The sequence below is a fragment of the Trichosurus vulpecula genome, chromosome 5 (genome assembly GCF_011100635.1).
Source record: "Trichosurus vulpecula isolate mTriVul1 chromosome 5, mTriVul1.pri, whole genome shotgun sequence".
NCBI lineage: Eukaryota > Metazoa > Chordata > Mammalia > Diprotodontia > Phalangeridae > Trichosurus > Trichosurus vulpecula.
The window spans coordinates 14,126,997-14,144,464 of NC_050577.1; the positions used below are offsets into that span (position 1 = coordinate 14,126,997).

At 44.3% G+C, this 17,468-nt stretch overlaps 1 protein-coding gene across 1 annotated transcript in view; it reads left to right on the plus strand.

Annotated features, from left to right (window-relative positions):
• The window catches only part of SP4 (Sp4 transcription factor), a 62,831-nt gene extending 45,906 nt beyond the window's left edge, over window positions 1-16,925 (plus strand). Inside the window, exons 4-6 of the mRNA XM_036761332.1 lie at window positions 2,789-3,011; window positions 3,562-3,761; window positions 12,000-16,925. Of these exons, the coding sequence (XP_036617227.1) occupies window positions 2,789-3,011; window positions 3,562-3,761; window positions 12,000-12,247 (671 nt within the window). The 3' untranslated portion in view covers window positions 12,248-16,925. The remainder of the gene's footprint in view (window positions 1-2,788; window positions 3,012-3,561; window positions 3,762-11,999) is intronic.
• The last annotated feature ends 543 nt before the right edge of the window (window positions 16,926-17,468 follow it).

Genomic DNA, 17,468 nt, shown 5'->3' on the forward strand with positions numbered 1-17,468 from the left:
CTGGACTAACTAACGTCTCTACCAATCCTAAGATTCAGGAATTGTCACATCCCTTCCTGCTTGGTCAGAACTGTGTCTTTTTTCCCCACTTTTATTGAGGTGTTTTGTTTTTACCTGACAGACATGTATGGATACTCCTACTTCATGAGCTGTCTCTTTAACAAAGAAGAAATAAAACCAAGAATACAGTAACCACATTGAAAGTTCATGCAAAATTTTACAAATGGACCTCTCTATTTAAAAAAAAAAAAAACTTTTTTCTCTTTCTAACCCCGTACTCCATTAAAGGAAAAGAAAAAATCAAATGTCTTGGTAAAAAAAAAATATGAAGTAAAGCAAAGCAAATTCTCTAATTGTCCAAGAGCGAGAGCGAGAATCAGTCCGCCTCCTAAACTCCATCAGTGTTTTTGGAATCGTGAGTGGTGACTGTATTGATTCTAATTCTTACGACTTTCAGAGTTGTTTCGCGGCATTGCTGTTGTTATGTACACATTAGTGTCCTTGTTCTGTTCACTTCATTCTTGTTAATAAAAGTCCTCCAAATGATTTATTTGAATAATATTGACGTCATAGTGAGAGGCAGCTAGGGGGCGCCACAGTACAGAGAGCACTGGGCCCTGGAGTCAGGAAGACCTGAGTTCAAACGTGGCTCTTCCTCTAGGTGTCTAGTCCTTGGCAGGTCACTTTAATGAACCTCTTTTTGTTTCAGTTTCCTTATCTGCAAAACAGAGGTGATAACAGCGCCTCCCTCCCAGGGCTGCTGTGAAACTCAAAGGAGATAATATTTGTAAAGTGCCTAGCGCAGGGCCTGGCGCACAGGAGGCACTCTGTAAATATCAGCTGTTCTTGTGGTAAATGGCTCTTGTGCGTTCGCGCTCTTTGCTTTGCATCCGTTCATACAAGTCTTGTCATGTTCATTCCATAAAGCACGCTGTCACTCCAAAGGGCACACAATATTTAGTAGCTTGTATGGAATTCCAAATAAGCGGATCCACCAGTAGAGCCCATCAGTGGGCTTTTCGTCCCACACCACCTCCAGCTCTCATCGCTTTCCTTTTTGTCATCTTTGCCATTCCCATAAATAGGAGATGGAATCCTGGGATTGCTTTAATTTGCATTTCTCTAATTGTATAGCAGTGATCTGGAGCATTTTTTTTCATATGGCTATAAATAGTCTGTGTTTCTTCCTTTGAAAACTATCTTTTTGTGTCTTTAAACCATTTACCAACTGGGAAATGGCTCTTTTTCTTATAAATCTGAATCTTTTTATATCTTAGAAATATTTTACATCTTAGAAATGAGACCTTTATCAGGGAAACCTGCCTCAAAGATTTTTTCCAAGTTAATTGTTTCCCTTTTAATCTTAGCTTTATTGGATTTGTTTATGCAAAACTTTTTAAATTTTATATAATCCAAATTGTCTGTTTCATCTTCTGTGGTCTCGCCATTTCTTGTTTGGTCATAAATTTTTCTTCTCATCCATAGACCTGATAGGAAAAAGGTTTTCCATGTTTCTTTAATTTGTTTCTAACATGACCTTTTATATAGATCAGGTATCCATTGGGAGCTTATCTTTGTAGAAGGTGTGAAGTGTTGCTTTAAATCCAATTTCTGCCAGACTGCTCTCCGGTTTTCCCAGCAGTTTTTGTCAAATAGTGAGTCTTTATCGCAGTAGCTGGTGCCTGATCTGTTACACTGATTGATTTCTCTGTTTCTTAACCAACAACAAATTGTTTGAGTAATAATTGCTTCGTGGTATAGTTAGAAATCTGGCCCTGCCAGGTGCCCTTGGTTGGTTCCCAAGAGCCACTATCTCTTCACAGCTCGGCCTTGGCTTGCCCTCTGTGCTTTGGATTTGGTCAGGTCTCCCTTCAGTTTGGTACTTTAGGTCTGTCTTCTGCATGTGGCTCTGTTACGTTAACTCCCTCTTCCTCCCCCCATACCCCGCAGGGGTTAATTTTCTTTCATGGCCCTAGGAGGAATAATGCCAGGAATAAAGATGACCTCTGAGGGTGGGATGGATACTCAGAAACTGGATGTGTCCTAGCAGGCCTCCTCTCCTGTGTATACACACAAGCACATTTTATCCTCTTTGATGGGGATTGGGGAGTCCACTTGCCCCATGGCCCTTCCCCCCATCCCTACCCCAGCCAAGGGTTGGGTTCAATTGCGAAACTGAAGGGCCTTCCCTAGAGATGACCTTCTATCTGCTCAGTAGTCGTCAGAGCATGAGCTCCGTGAGGGCAGGCAGGGGCCTTTCCTCTCAGTTTGTGGACTGCCTGACCAGCCCTGGCAGTGTGTGTTCATTACGGTGATTGTATTGCCATGTGGAAGGGTAGGCAGTGTGGTGGAGGATGTCCTGGCCTTGTGATTGAAGCTGACCCACAGAGGCACAGACCTGCCCTGGGAGAGGGAGTGTCCTTATGTGGGAGTTCCCTCTCCTGGACGGTGAGATGGTAGGTCCAGGTCCTGTCCTTATTATACGTAAAAACAAAATAAAATCTGTGACTGCAAGAGACCTTTGGACAATTCACCAGTCCCTTTTCTGTCTTTCTACTGGTTTCTATTTCCTTCTTATGCCCTCTCCTTTCCTTCCTTTCCTTTCCCTTTGTAAGACTCAACATGTTAGAAACTAGAAGGAAAGAGATGAAGAACACTGGGATTTGAGTAAAAAACACCCTGATGTGGCTTTTGTGTGGCAGTGGGGGAGGGTCTGCTCACCAGAGCCTCGATGTCCCTGTCTGTAACCCTCTGGAGCTGCTTCTGATGGGGCATCTTTTCTCAACAGGTCAGCAGCAAGGCCAGGACGGAGTGAAAGTGCAGCAGGCCACCATTGCCCCAGTGACAGTGGCCGTCGGGGGCCTCGCTAATGCCACGTTAGGCGCTGTTAGCCCTGACCAGATCACTCAGCTGCAGCAAGCCCAGCAGACATCGGAACAAGAGGTCCAGCCTGGCAAGAGGCTGCGGAGAGTGGCCTGCTCCTGCCCCAACTGCCGTGAGGGAGAAGGGAGGTGAGTGCTGAGCGGTGATGAGGGGCAGGGAGGGCGGTCACTCAGATGTTGCTGGCCCCTTTCCCTAGGTCTGTGAGATGGCTCCTCCTTCAGTAGCAAAGGATCCTGATCCAAGGGGTCCACCTAAATTGAGGGAACAGATGCTCCATGGGGCCCGATGTCAGGGAGACCCGAGTTCAAGTCCAGCCTCAGAACAGTAGCACCATCAGAAGATTGTATTTGTAGAGCATTTAGCCCAACTCGGGGCTTCTGGCAGACACTTGAGGAATGCTGGCTTCCTGCCATCCCCTGAGGATAGGGATTCTTTAGCATGACCAGTCATCTCAGGACAGTTTGGTATCTGAAAGGCACCTGGCTCTGGGTCCTGATTCCATATGCTTAGGTTTTACTTGGATGACTGAGATACTTCTGTGGCTTCATCTGTTAATTCTCCTACTGTGGGCTGTACAGAATTGTGGAAGGTAGTGTCTTTGGGATTCCTTTTGGGCATTGCATGGTAGTGAGCTAACCTCGTGAAGGAAGATGAGTGTTTGTCTTTTGTTCTTGATAGAGGCACTAATGAGCCAGGGAAGAAGAAGCAGCACATCTGTCACATTGAAGGATGCGGGAAAGTTTATGGCAAAACGTCCCACCTGCGGGCACATCTGCGCTGGCACACCGGGGAGAGGCCCTTCGTGTGCAACTGGATCTTCTGTGGCAAGAGGTTCACAAGGAGTGACGAGCTGCAACGGCACCGAAGGACCCACACAGGTATGGGCGGGCCTGCGCCTCTACCCCCTGGCCGGCAGCTGCTGCCCAGGCTCCACGGGTGTGGGCGGGGATCAGAATCATTTCGTCTGTTTTTACCTGTGCAAAAAACTCAATATTTCCATGTGTTTGACTTTCTTCCTTAGGACTTTAAGTGTCCCCGAATGTTGAGTTCACTTACGTTATTAAGACCATTTTTAAATTGGAAGGTGAGACTTTGAATTCTGGTCTTTTATTTGATTCCATTCAGATGGTGAAATGTTCTCAGTCAGTTAAATTCAGCAGCTCCAACACCGTTCTCGGCCCTGAGAGCGAGGGGAGAGGATACAGAGAGAGACTTCTCTTTCCTATTTCCCGCCAAGGAGTTTGAGCTGGGTGCAGGTGGGCTAGAACATATGAATAGCCAGGAAAGTAGAAGATAATGGAGCGGGAAGAGGGTCGCAGTGGCAGTGCCAACCGGAGGGCTCAGGGAAGTCTTCCTGGAGGAGGTGGTACCTGAGCCAGCTTTGGGAGAAGAGGTGGGGAGGGTCATCAGCGCAGCTCAGATGCCAGCCAACACGGCTCAGTGCGAGGTGGTGTGGCCTAGACTCCAGCACTCTCAGTCCACGGTCCATGTTGGGAAGCTTTGAGGCCCTTGTGAGTTGCTGAACATTGAACAAAGGGTGGAGGTTATTTTGCCCTGTCCGGGAGCTGCATCAGGGTCACGGCTGGCAGGAAGGAAGGAGGGAGGGGCTGAGAGCTGGTGTCTGCATGAGGAAGATGGAATCTGAGACATTCACAGGTTCCTGTCACCCCACTTGTTAGTGCAGCCTCCTAGAATGTGGAAATGTAACTTGAGGCTCCGACCCTGAGGAAGGTTGGTGATCAAAGTGGGGGAAAGACTAAGCTCTGAGAGCTGTGAGATGTTGCTGGTGTGAGCTGGTAGTCACGGGCCACTGATGCGCTCCTTCTGGGGCCCTCCTCCTGTAGGCCTTCAGGTGACAGAGTTAGTAGAGGGTCTGAGTTCGGATCATGTCTCAGCACAGGCCCCTTGAATGTCTTGGAGCCACTTTGTCATTGGGCCTCCTATGAAGTCACCTGTAGAAAGCTGCCTTTCAGAACTGTGAGCACCTCTCGTCTTTCCATCAGTGCTGGAAACTTCCCACTCGCTCCAGCCGGGCACCGGGTCCTTCCTGTCTGGGGGGTCCTTTGTTGCCTCCTCTCTTTTCTATAAGGTTGGCTCAGTCCCTCACAGCCGCCAACTCTCTTCACTCTTAGCTCACACGACCCCCATGATGCTGCCCCTTCATGCATTTTCTTATCGGACAGGATCCATCACTTGACTGCTCTGCTCAGAAGCCCTCTGCGGCTCCCTGTGACTCACTGAATGTCACTTAGGGCTGAGCCTGGAGCCAGGAAGCTAAGAGAGCAGCGATGATAAAAACTAGTGAAACGTAGGATTTGAATTGTAAAGAAAATTAGGGTTAGGCCATCTGTGGTATCTAATAAAGACACACAGCAAATATGCTCTCTGCGCTGGTTTGGTGAACATGTTCCCTTTAGAAGAATCTTCGTTCAGAGGCCTGGGCCATCCTGGGCGGTGGCTTCACTTTGGACCAAACTCTCACACGGCCATTGTGACCTGCACAGCTTGGCTTCAGCTCATCCTTCCAGCTCTGACTCCTCTTCCCAGACCATGGCCGGCCCTCCTCTGCCCACACCCCTCTTTGGGCATCTCTCTGGCCTTTGAGCTCCAGTCTGGGCCCCTTACAGGGTTAAGCTCAGTCTATCTTCTGTCGTCTGCTCAGCTCTCTTGTGTGTGTGGGTGTGTGAGTGTGTGGGTACGTGAGTGTGAGTAGGTGTGCATGTGTGGCTGGGTATGTGAAGGTGTGGGTGTATGTTTGGACATTTTTTTTCCTTTCCCCCAGCCTGTGGACCCTGTGGGCTTCCTCTGCCCTCTTTCCTCAGGCACCATCACCACTTAGAGGCTGTCCATAGGAAGTAGCCGGGGACCTGCCCTGGAAATGGTACTTGTACTTTGCTGTTGCTTCGGGTACTTGCAGATACCAGTTTGGTTTTCTTGAGAACTGATTTTAATTAAAAATTATGGTGATGTCTTAGCTTCGTAAGATTAGCTAAATACCAACTAATTTTTAGAAATGAGGAATCAGTCCCAGTGGAGTCACTTGTAAAATGTTATTAGCAGGGAGTTTAGGGTAATGTTTGAAGATAGACAGTGAGCACCATATTGCAAGGGCTTTTGATGACTACATATTTCTCTGCCTCTATGATAGAACAAAATCTCCATCTTTCAGCTTTTACCTACCAAGAGGCAAACATTATTAAGCACCATGTGTTAGGTATTGGGGATACAAAGATGGGGAATCAGTCCCTGTCCCCGAGGAGTTTCTGTGCTCTGGAGGGAGAGACAAGATGTCCACATGGAAATATATGCCAAGTAAAGATGAGGTGCTCAGGGTAGAGAGAGGACTGGCAGCAGATGAAGTCAGCAGGGGCCTCATGGTGGCTGGCTCGTGGGCTAAACTTGAAACTGCAGGTTCTAGGAGGCTGAGGGCAGGAGCACTGAGTCCTGGTTTGGACCACAGGTCTGCCCAAGGTGTGGAGAGGGGAGACGCAGCATGTCCAGGTTAGCTGCTCTGAAGAGTACGTGAGTGATAAAATACAGTAATGATAGAGCACCTACTGTGTGCCAGGCACCCTGCTAAGCACTTTACAAGATCCTCACAACAACCGTGGGAGACAGGCACTCATTGTTATCCCGATTTCACAGACCAGGAACCTGGCAGCAAGGATAGTAATCTGTAATAAGGTAAGAAAGGTGGGCAGAGCCAATGTGTGAAAGTCTTTAAATGCCACCAGGGGAAGTTTGTATTTGATTCATGGAGTAATTGGGAGCCACTGGAGTTTACTGAGCAGGAGAGTGACCTGGTCAGAAATGTGCCTTGAGGCCATCATTCTGCTGGCTGTGGGGCGGGGCTTCCTCCCTGCTGCCTCAGTGTCCACACTGGGGACTGTTTCCCCAGGCTTTGGAAAACGCTTTTTGGACCTCCCCTGTGCCCCCTGCATCTCTTGCCTTCCATGACTAACTTCCCTGAGAAAGCCTTTCTCCCTTCTAGCTCAGGCTCCGACTTGGAGTTCCACCCAAACTGCTCCCTCCAAAGTAGCCAGTGATCCAGTGGCTTCCTCCTCATTGTCCTCCTCCCTGAGCGCTGCTAAACAGTCTCCCTTCCTCATGTGGTTTGGGGTCACCTCTCCTCCTTGGTTCTCCTCTGACCGCTCCTCCTCTCCTCTTTCTCTTTTGCTGGGTCATCTTCTCTTTTCCCTCTCCCATAGATTTTCACTCCCATAGATTCAGGTGATAGATATGTAGATTTCCCAAAGTTTAGGCATTTTCTCTGTCCATCCTACATGCCTGGAACGTTTTCTCCCCTCCTCTCCATCCCCTGGCTTCCCTGACTTTTCCCGCCTTGCGCCCAAAGCCTTTCCCAGCCCTCTCTGATCCTTGCGCCTCCCCTCTGAGGAGTTCTGCAGGAGAGCAGGGCCTGCCCTTTGCCCAATGTAGCCTCAACACTTAGCACAGTGCTGGGCACATAATCAGCACATGAGAAAGGCTTGTTGTGGTTAAGAGATGGAGGCAGGGAGGCCATTTTGAAGGCTTTTGCTATTTCCCAGGCAGGAAGTGATGGCAGCCAGAACTGGGCTGGTGGCCTCGGAAGGAAATAGAAGCTACCAGATGTGAGCAATGTATGATGTGCGGGGTGAGAACAGACCTTTTTGTATAGTCTGCAATATACAGGCAATGCTGCATGGCTAGTGGATTGAGTATTGGGCTTTGAGTCAAGAAAATGGGTTCAGGGCTCAAACCTGAGTCTTGGTAGCTGTGTGACTGCAGCCACGTCACTCAAGATGTCCGAGGCCTCCCCAGACGGTCTCCCAGCGCCCTAGAGCCCCAACATCCTGGGTTTGCATTCTAGGAGCATTTGCTTTAACCAACTCAATGCATTTGAATCCGTGAGTCCATTTGAAATTCTGAGCAAGAATTTGTCCAGAGATGTCACTGCCCTTGCGATATTGTACTTGTGGGCGCTGGGAAAGGGAGGCTCTGAAAGTCAGTGGCTTATTTGAATTCTCTGTTAGAAATATCATTTTAAAAATAATGTAAGTATTAAAAACAACAGTGTAAGGCAAAGGCCACTCTGATAATCGGGGTATCCCGCCAGAGGCAGGTTCACAGTCCCCGGCTGACGCCCTTTGCCTTAGATGCTTTGTGCCATCAGGTTTTTGTTGTTTTATTGTCCATGGTTAGATGCGGTTTTGTTTATTTCCTCATATGTTGTGAAGAAACTTCTTCCTGAAAAAAGCTTATCCAGAAAAAAAATCCTCTAATGTGGATAATTTTAATTATACACATCCTTTTCTTTTTGAAGGATTACAGTCAGTTTTATTAATTGAATACCAGCATCTGCTAGGAGTGGGCACATAGTAGAGTGCACCAACAAACTGTCAGTGGGAAATTGGACAGAATCAGCTGGTTAGGTTCCCACAGACACTTTGGCACACAACTGCGTTCAGAGCAAGTGAGGGAACCCAGCACCTACTTTTGAGAGTTGCTCTGTCCAGAGGACTGGTGCAGGTGGGCTGCCCACCTGGAGTTGCTGGGCCTTGGCACTGCCCTCAGGGTTCACTGATGTGCCCGAGATCACACAGCTAGTCAGTGGCTGAAGCAGACTTTAAACCTGCTTCTTCTGGACTCCCTCCCCAGCACTCCCCACCCTGTGCCATGGGGCTTCTGCCCACAGCAGTTGGCAGTTGTGGAGAGGAAGCATCCAGCCACTGATGCAGTGGTCATCAAGATGAACCCTGCTGAGCCAAGTGGACCAAATTTCTGTCTTCCCTGTTTCATGGGATGACTTCACCCAATTACCTGGTTGGGGAATTGGTAAGAGACAGTTGTCACTGAGTGTGAGGGGAAGATGTTGTTTCTGGGTTCTAATGATGCACTCAGTGAGGATGGCTTGTCTTCTATCTCTGCGACCCCAGCCTGCTCACAGGTTCTGTATTGCTGGCTATACTTCCATACACTCTCATGTACCTTCCCTGTTCTAGGCTCTGCCCCAAGTTCTGGGATACCAAGAGAAAACACAGATAAACCCTTCCCTCAAGGAGCTGGCATTCCATGAGACCACATTTAAACTCATTTTATCCTGGAGAGACAGCCTTGGCTTAATGGCTCCAGGCCCAAGGCAGCTCTCTGCAGTTGGTGGCAGTCTGCCTGCCTGAGTAGATGGAGCCCCCTCATCTGCATAGCACCTCACATCACTCAATTACAAGTCCAGTCTGAATCCTCGATTTTTATCTGAACCCTTAAACACATTCTTGACTTTGAACCAGCTTTCTCAAGTAAGACTAGATTCTATGGCAATGTTGTAGTTAAGATTTTCTTCCATCCTGCTCAGTCAGTTATTTCTTGAACTCATTATTGGTGTACCCCAGAGCTGGAAGTGGCCTGAATGGTCATCTCAAAAGTCACATGACCTGGGGAGTGTCCAGATGGCAAAGAGAAAAGCCAAACTCTTAAGGCCTCATGGCTTTTTCACTAAGAAGTCCTGTAAGTCCCTCGCTGAGGAGCTGCAAAGCCCCCCCCCCACACACACACACACAATGCCTGAGCCCCCAGAGCTGTTTGCGTCCTGTGAAACTCGAGAGAATCCAGAGGCATATTTTGTTATTGATGTGTCTAATGCAGGGAGGCCTGAAGAGTCACATTAGAATGCAGCTGTCTCTGGGTGTGGGGGGATGAGCCACGAATTCAGGCTGAGGCTGGTGGATCACGTGAGCTTCGATAAGATTCAGGCCAGCCAGTCAGGTCTCCACCTTCCAGCAGCAGCACGGGGAGCCCCCAAGGGCAAAGGGCCATTTGGCTGCCCAAGGAGCTGGTCATCAGGGGACAGGCCCCGGACTGGCTGCTGGGTGAGGGAAAATCCAGCTGTCCTAACCTACTCTTTTAGAGTGTTCACAGCATGTGTTGTATGATTTCCCTTTCCTATGTAGATTCTTTAGTCCTTTACGGCTAGATGATTCCATTGGGGGATGGGGAAGGGGTACTTCATGCATTGATACACACTGCAGCCTACCACTCAGTAAAAGACATCACCTGAGGTCCCACCCCCTGCGAAGGAGAGTGACACCTGAGCAGCCCATCATCAGACCCACATGTGAAGCCCTGCTAGCCTGCTATATGGGGCTGCCAGAAATAGAATTCCTTTGACATAGGGAGAATCCAGGGTCAGTCCTGTTTCACAGTAAACCCTGGATGGGACATTATGCCAACCTCTCAATTTTTAAACCCTTTTTTAAAAATGAACATTTATTTTCTCTCTTTCACATTCCTTCCATTCCCAAAGAAAAACAGAAAACCCATGTGACAGATATGTGTGGTAAAGCCAAATTCTCATGTCGACCGTTTCCAAAGAATCATGCCCTCCTCCAAGGCTTGAGTCCATAATTCTTCCAGAAGATGGGGGCGGGGCAGGCTTTATCATTGTTCCTCTGGAGTCATGGCTGGTCACTGCACTGGTCAGAGGGCTGGAGGCTTTCAGAATTGTTTGTCTTTACAATGTGTTTGTTGTTGTATAGATCAGATAGGTAAAACTCCTGTAGAAATGGGGGCCTCTAATCCATACTCCTGTGGTCTGCATATTGACTAAGATCTAGAGTGTGTTATCATGTCTGTTTTATTATATTTTTATTTGTTGTGTTAAATATGTCCTGATTATGATTGAAACTGGTTTGGGCTGCCCTCAGTGGCATGTTTGATATCTCTGCCTTTTGGCTTGGTTCACTACTCTGCATCAGTTCATACAAATCTTTCCAGCTTTCGCTGATTGTATCTCACCACTTCTTTCAGCAAAATACAATGTTGTTAATATTCATACACCTCTCATACATCTCCTCATTAACTCAGGCCTGTTAAGTGGTTGACTTGGCCCCAGGTCACACTGGGAGCCCTCTGACTGCACGTTGTAGAGGACTACAGTGGAGATCACTTAGATAACCCCCAAATATGCTACCACCTGGTGGCGTCGAGCTCCCTGCCCATCCTCAGCCTCAGAGGGTGAGCAGCATTTGGCCTCCCCAACAGAGGCTGCCATCTTGTTTGTCTCCTCAGCACCAGGCCCAGGGGCATCAGCTGAGAAATGGGGCCCGTTCAGCTGTGCAGTCGCCTCACTTCCCAGGTTGCATTTTTGTGCTCTGCAGCTCACCATTTATGACTCTTAACAGTTGTCACCACTGTCAGTCACCAAAGTCAGGTTCTGGGTTTTGTGACCTCATTTCTTAATGTCTGATAAGGTTTATTTTTTAAATGAAAAATGTATTACATAATGTATCAGAATCATATTGAATGAATATTCTTATTTGGAATGATTCTGTAGGCTTGTAAATAACCAATTTAAAAAACTTTCTGAGGCATATAATACAGCATTGTTTTATGTACTAGATGGCATGTATGAAAAGTCATTGTTGAGATCCATTAGTTATTTTAAAATAATGTAAGAAACTGTGATGAAGTGGGTAGATGTGCTAGGCCTGGAGCCCAGAAGACCTGAGCTCAGATGTGACCTCAGATACTTAGTGACTTTGTGACCCTGGCCAGGTCCCTCGCTCTGTCTGCCTCGGTCTCCTCATCTGTAAAATGGAGATGATAATCGTATCTACCTCCCAGGGCTGTTGTAAGGGTCAGATGAGATATTGGTAAAGTGCTCGGCACAGAGAAGGTGCTCCTTAAGAAATGCGTAGTCCTCCCTCCCTCTGTAACCCAAATCCCCGAATAGCAAGGACAACAATAGCAAATACTTTTTCAAAATTGGGAGTTAGTTTTTTGCTTTGAATACTATGTTCCATTGGAATAATGTGATTACATATGAATTTATCTCATAGAATTCCAACACTGACAATCTACCTTTAAAAAAGGTGACCTTGCATTTTTGGCGTCAGAGCGTGGCTGGGGCTCTGGCCCCTGCTCTCGGTTTGGCCGCTCTTCTCATTCAGAAGGACACGTGGTACCTGGTGCCTCACTGGAAACAACTTGTCCCTTTCCTGGTTAAATGTACTTGTGCTCAGGGGCCTGATGGCCCCAGGCGAACCACTTTCTACTGTAAAGCAGAAAAGAGCAGATACAAAGCATGAAGATTAAATAAAACGGGTATGATAATCATTTCTGTTTGTCTGCTTTTTATTTAGGTGAAAAGAGATTTGAGTGCCCAGAGTGTTCTAAGAGATTTATGCGGAGCGACCACCTCTCCAAACATGTCAAAACTCATCAGAACAAGAAAGGCGGCGGGACAGCCCTGGCCATTGTGACCTCTGGGGAGCTGGATGCCTCTGTGACCGAGGTGCTCGGTTCCCCGAGAATTGTGACAGTCGCATCCATTTCTCAAGATTCAAACCCAGCAACTCCTAATGTTGCAACCAACATGGAGGAGTTCTGAAAGGATTGACACAGAGACGTCGAGGGCTGCACTTCAGTTTACACACCTTTCAAGATACGGAAATGGGCCAGTAAAGTGGATTATAGAGGAGGAAATCATGTTTTCATGCTTGGCTTCTTTTAAAAAAAAATTACCAAGTTTTAGGGTCAGCACGGGAAGTGTATGCAGGTACATTGAGACAATTTTCAAAAATACAAAATTCAAATTGATATTCTGGGAAAAACATGTTGGAAAAACATTTCCACCATACTGTACTTTTTAGTTATTTGGAATTGTTATCACGTAAATTTTTTAAATGAAACTTTCCCCTCTTTTAACATTGTATGTTAATATGTTTATAAAGACAGACCTCAATAGTTTGTAGGCTGGACCTTAACTGGACTTGTTTTCATTTGAAGTACTTTGTTATAAATTGAATCAGTAACGTTTTACATGCTTTTCCTTTCCCTTGTGGCACTGAAAAAGATAGGGATGTTGCTGTATTTCCTTAGTTTGATTCCTGTAAGCAAACTGACAATATTTTTGGCCGTCTTTTCTCAGCTTAGAGATTCCTCAAAAACTGAATTAGGTGAGTGCTGTCAAAGTAATCTGAGGAACGTCTCAGATAATTATGGCCACTACATTGTAGTAGTGTGGACTCAGACAATCAGGGAACTCCAGTTAACTTCTCCGTTTGGAGATATAAGAGGAATTTAAAACTGAATCTTAGATTAAACTTTAGAAAAATGCTAAAAAGGTTTTACGAAACTCATAATGTCTTTAAGAAATAAAATGTGGCAATTTAGGTGTAAAGGTTTAGAGTTAGAATTCATGGGTTTTCTAACCCTGATTTGGATCACAAAATTGATTTTAACATTTCTATTGGAAGTTGTTTAGATAGAGTTGTTACCTGAGTGGTGTAATTCATTCTGTAGTTTCATATTCTGTAAATATAAGTTATGTGGATGTTGTGCAGAATTCTTTATACTTTTACTCGGTAGCCAAAGAAAAGTATAAATTGTCACTTTTTTTTAAAGGCCAGCAGAAAATCTATTAGTTACATTGTAACGTTCTTTTACCTCTTCTGACAGTTGGCCAGCTACATTTAATTTCAAGTAGTGGGTTAATAATTTCACAAGGAATTCAATATTTACACTTCTTCATATTATGTTAATAACTAAACCTTCATAAGGCAACCTGAGAGATTTGCTAAATTTTAAAATCAAATAAATATAACTGTAAGGAAAAAGTAAAGTTTATTACATCTTTTCTGTAAGTCTGCCGCCACTGATCAGGAAGGATGGCCAAAAGTTTCATGTGAAGAATTTTAGATCATAGCAACCGTAGCTTCACCTTTGGTTCTTGACTTTTTTTTAAGATTTGCACAGAAAATAATGAAACTGATCCTTTTATATAGGGTAACTTTTTTCCCTGAATAGTTTATTAAAAAATTGGAAATTCGGGGACTGTTTAATATTAGGTAACTGTTGTCTTGTGCATTTTTCTCTTTCGGAAAAAAAAATTTCCTTCTCATGTGAGTTCTCTCCAAACTTGGTTGTATTTCATGTATTTTTGAAGAAGGAGAAATACTGTCCTGATCCTTGTTTACACTGCGTCCACTTGAGGCCAGCCCTTTGTAGCGTTCTATAAAGCTGAAGGTCTTTTGTGCTTTCAGTTTGCATAAAAAGCTTTGAGATTAAAGGAAAAACAATTTTACACTGTGCTTATAAATTTCAAGTTTCTTAAAGCTTTTGTAGACTTGTAACAAAGTCTTTAAATTTTAGTTGGGTTTTGTACATTGTTTTGTATATTTTATTTAACGTACTCTTTACTGATCGATGTGTCTGGCTTGGAAGTCTCCAGAGCAGGTTGGTGTTCTGTTTAGTACAAGTGAACACTATCTCGAGTGTTCGTTGTTAGTTTGGTTACATAGGAACTGAAACATCAAATACATCTATTTTATCTATCCTTATGCTACACAATCAGTGCTATAAATTTCTTTATGCAAAGAAACATTCTTGATGTTTTAATCATGTTTCCTTGTAGTAACATGTTTTTGTTAAAGGAAGTATGGGCATTCTGCAGCCTGTCCCATTACCCACTGCTCATGCACATCTATGGATGGGTGTAGGTAGAAGTGGAAGTTATTTTTTTAATCAGCAATGAAGCCTATTATAAATTTATCCAACTGAATCTGGATGGCTTTATAGCATATACAGTATATTAACATGTGTTAGCAGGTGCACATTTCACCACTGGAATTAGACACATTCTGAAGTCTGTTCTGCAGACCATTCAAAGTCCACTTTTCTGTCGTAGAAGGATCGTAAATTCCGTTGTCCTTTATTTGACTCAGTGGGATAGAGCTGGTGTGAGCCATAGGGCACAGCTGTGCGTAGGATTCTGTTTAATGGCATTTCACTGTTCATTCCCTTCACCACCATTACAAAACTTTGTTTTTATTGTAATTATCGGCGCAAAGCTATGTATTTATCATGGTAGAACTCCAGTGTTAGAATAGTTTTTTCTTACAGTATGCTTTCTTTGCTTAGGTTTGTGTATATGTGTTGCCGATTACATTAGAACTTGATGTTAAGTCATTATTTATCACACTCATGAGAGCAGTAATCAAAGTGTGTAATCTAGGAGAAAAAGTTAATTTGTCCAACTTAGGGTGAGCATGATGTTTAGGTCCTATTTTTCAATTTTATAACTGTTTTATTGCAACAATCTTTGTATTTAAGTCTCCATTTAATGCCTTGTGGGTTTTTTTATGCATGTCACTAAGTTGTCACCCCACAAAATTGCTGTGCAGCATAGGGTATTAAATCTGTATAAGGATTTTGGAACAGAAATAGTTGATGGTAAAATGTAAATGTTTTGCAAAAATTCCTTATAAAAAGTTTTGTAGTAACATTTCACTTGTAAATTTTTTTCTAGAAAAAAAGAAAAAGATTTTTAAAAAAGGAAACCAAGTAGGAAAAAAAAAACTGTTTGCCACAGATTCAGATTTGGAACAATCTGCTGGCTAAGCCCGGGGCTCCGCTGACATTTTTACGGAGCTCATTTGTATAACATTTGGTTTTTGTGGATTTGGAAATAAAATCATGTACAAGTTGTTGCCTGCAAAAATAATTTGCAAGTAACCTATTAAAAATTCCCTTGAGCTTAAAATGTTTCTTCATTTAATTATGTATACCATGAAGCAGTAATAAATTGTTTGAATGATCACCCTGCTCACCACGATGAACGCCGGATGGCAAATGCTCCTCGTTGAGGAAAGGATTGGCAGCTCTGCAGCTTTACGTAATTAAGACCCACTTGCTTGTCACTATTTCTCAAGCAAATAGAACTAACCCTACAAGAGAAATTTACCAGTTCACACTCAGTAGGAATTTGTAACCAGTGGTCTTGGTTCATTGGAAGTGAAATCAGACTGAGAGAAATGTATTTTTCTTCAACTTAGAAAAAAAAATCTGTTAAAGGCAAACGTTGTCAAAAGTTGTGGAAGAATTTGGAAAATGAAACAGGCATCTGAGTCAGTAGATGAGCACCACTACGCACCACAAATGGCAGACTTGTAGCTTTCATTTCCAGAGCAAATAGTTTCTAAAAATCAAATGCATGATCTTCAACAGAAATGAACACTTCAGTCAATGTACAGATTGTATTTGGCAATGTAGCAAGCCAGCATGTGCACTTTGACTGTTAAGGAATTTGGAATTCAGGAAACAAGCTAATAGACACTACCTAAAATCTTGGTTTTGTAGAATTTTGCAACTCCCCTGTTAGAATTATGACTTACTACAGTGTAATAAAGTGTGCTAGAAAAGAGGACAGAGAGCACAGCTAGATCCACCTGCACGTCAGCCTTCCTTGATGTACTGCCAGGATGGGGGTGGAGGCTGGGGGAGAGGTTTGGCAGAGTTTATATGGAAACAGGGATTCCCAGGAACCTAGAATGACCCGAGCCTCTCTCATCCTGCACACACAGCTCCATCTGCAGTTACCTCTGCTTTTGCCTGCCCCGGACATTAGGCATTCATGGTATAATCAGCTGATTAAAGAATTGTAGTCCTTCAAAGCATGTGCCTGCAGGTGTTTGTTTGTTAAAAGCCCCTGCTGCTCCTGTGACCAGAAGCATCAAGGTGACTTACAGGATGGGATGGGATGGGTCTGGCGGTGAATGTCACTGGAGCACACCTGGCCCCTCCAGCTACTGTGTGAAGTGCCAGCAGGAGTACCCTGTGCTTTTCCTAGCTCCCTTTTTAATACTTTATTTGAAGAATTCCATCAAAATGATTTCTCCTTTTAAAACATGCTCCTGAGGCTTGCTGTCATGTGTCCCCATGGTGATGCATTGGGCACAAAAATGGTTTGTGCATAAATGCATAAGACACATGAAGTTAATTGGAAAATAGAATTTAATATTCTTTAGCCTCCAGGATCTCATCAAGTCTGCGTATTAAAAGTGTTATTTTGATGCCTAGGCGTAACTAGTGAAGATTTCAGTGCTCCATTTTTGCCATATGATTCCATATAATAGAAATAGTTGAAGTTAATTTATCTGGCATTCATTAACTGGAAGTCTGACCAACACATCTGTGTACCTACGGTAAAATAATCATTGATGTTTATAATAATAACCTTGAGGCAGATGAGATGTTCCAAATGAAAGAAAATAAATTGTTTGATATCATTTTAACAAGTGTACTTTAATTATTTGAAGTTTGCTCAATGACGTTTGGAGTAATTCAGTTTTAACAAATATTCATTAAGTGTCTCCTGTATACAAGGCATTGCCAGACAGCGAAGATACCTGGGAAAGAGGCCCTCTATCAAGTACCTTCCATTCTGCTGGGCCCATACAAAATGTCTCTGGGGAAAGTGCAGTAGGAGGGTCCATAGTGTGGTCCATGACACAGACCCATTTAGTAAGCAGTACGGTGAAGCCTATGGGAACCTCCTCAGAAACGTGTTTTTAAATAATTGAAGGAAATGCCAAATTTCAGTTAGAAAAGGGACTCCTAAACTTGGAGTCTGTGAACTTGGCTTTTAAAAGGTAGTCTTATACCGGTACTTCAATATCATTTGAAATAAATGTAATCTTATACAGTTCATTGTATGCATTTAAAAACATTATTTTGCGGGTTCAAACATTATTCTGAGGGGCCCATAGGCTTCAACAGAACACTGCCAAAGAAGTCCATAACAAAGGTTAAGAACCCCTGATTCAGATATT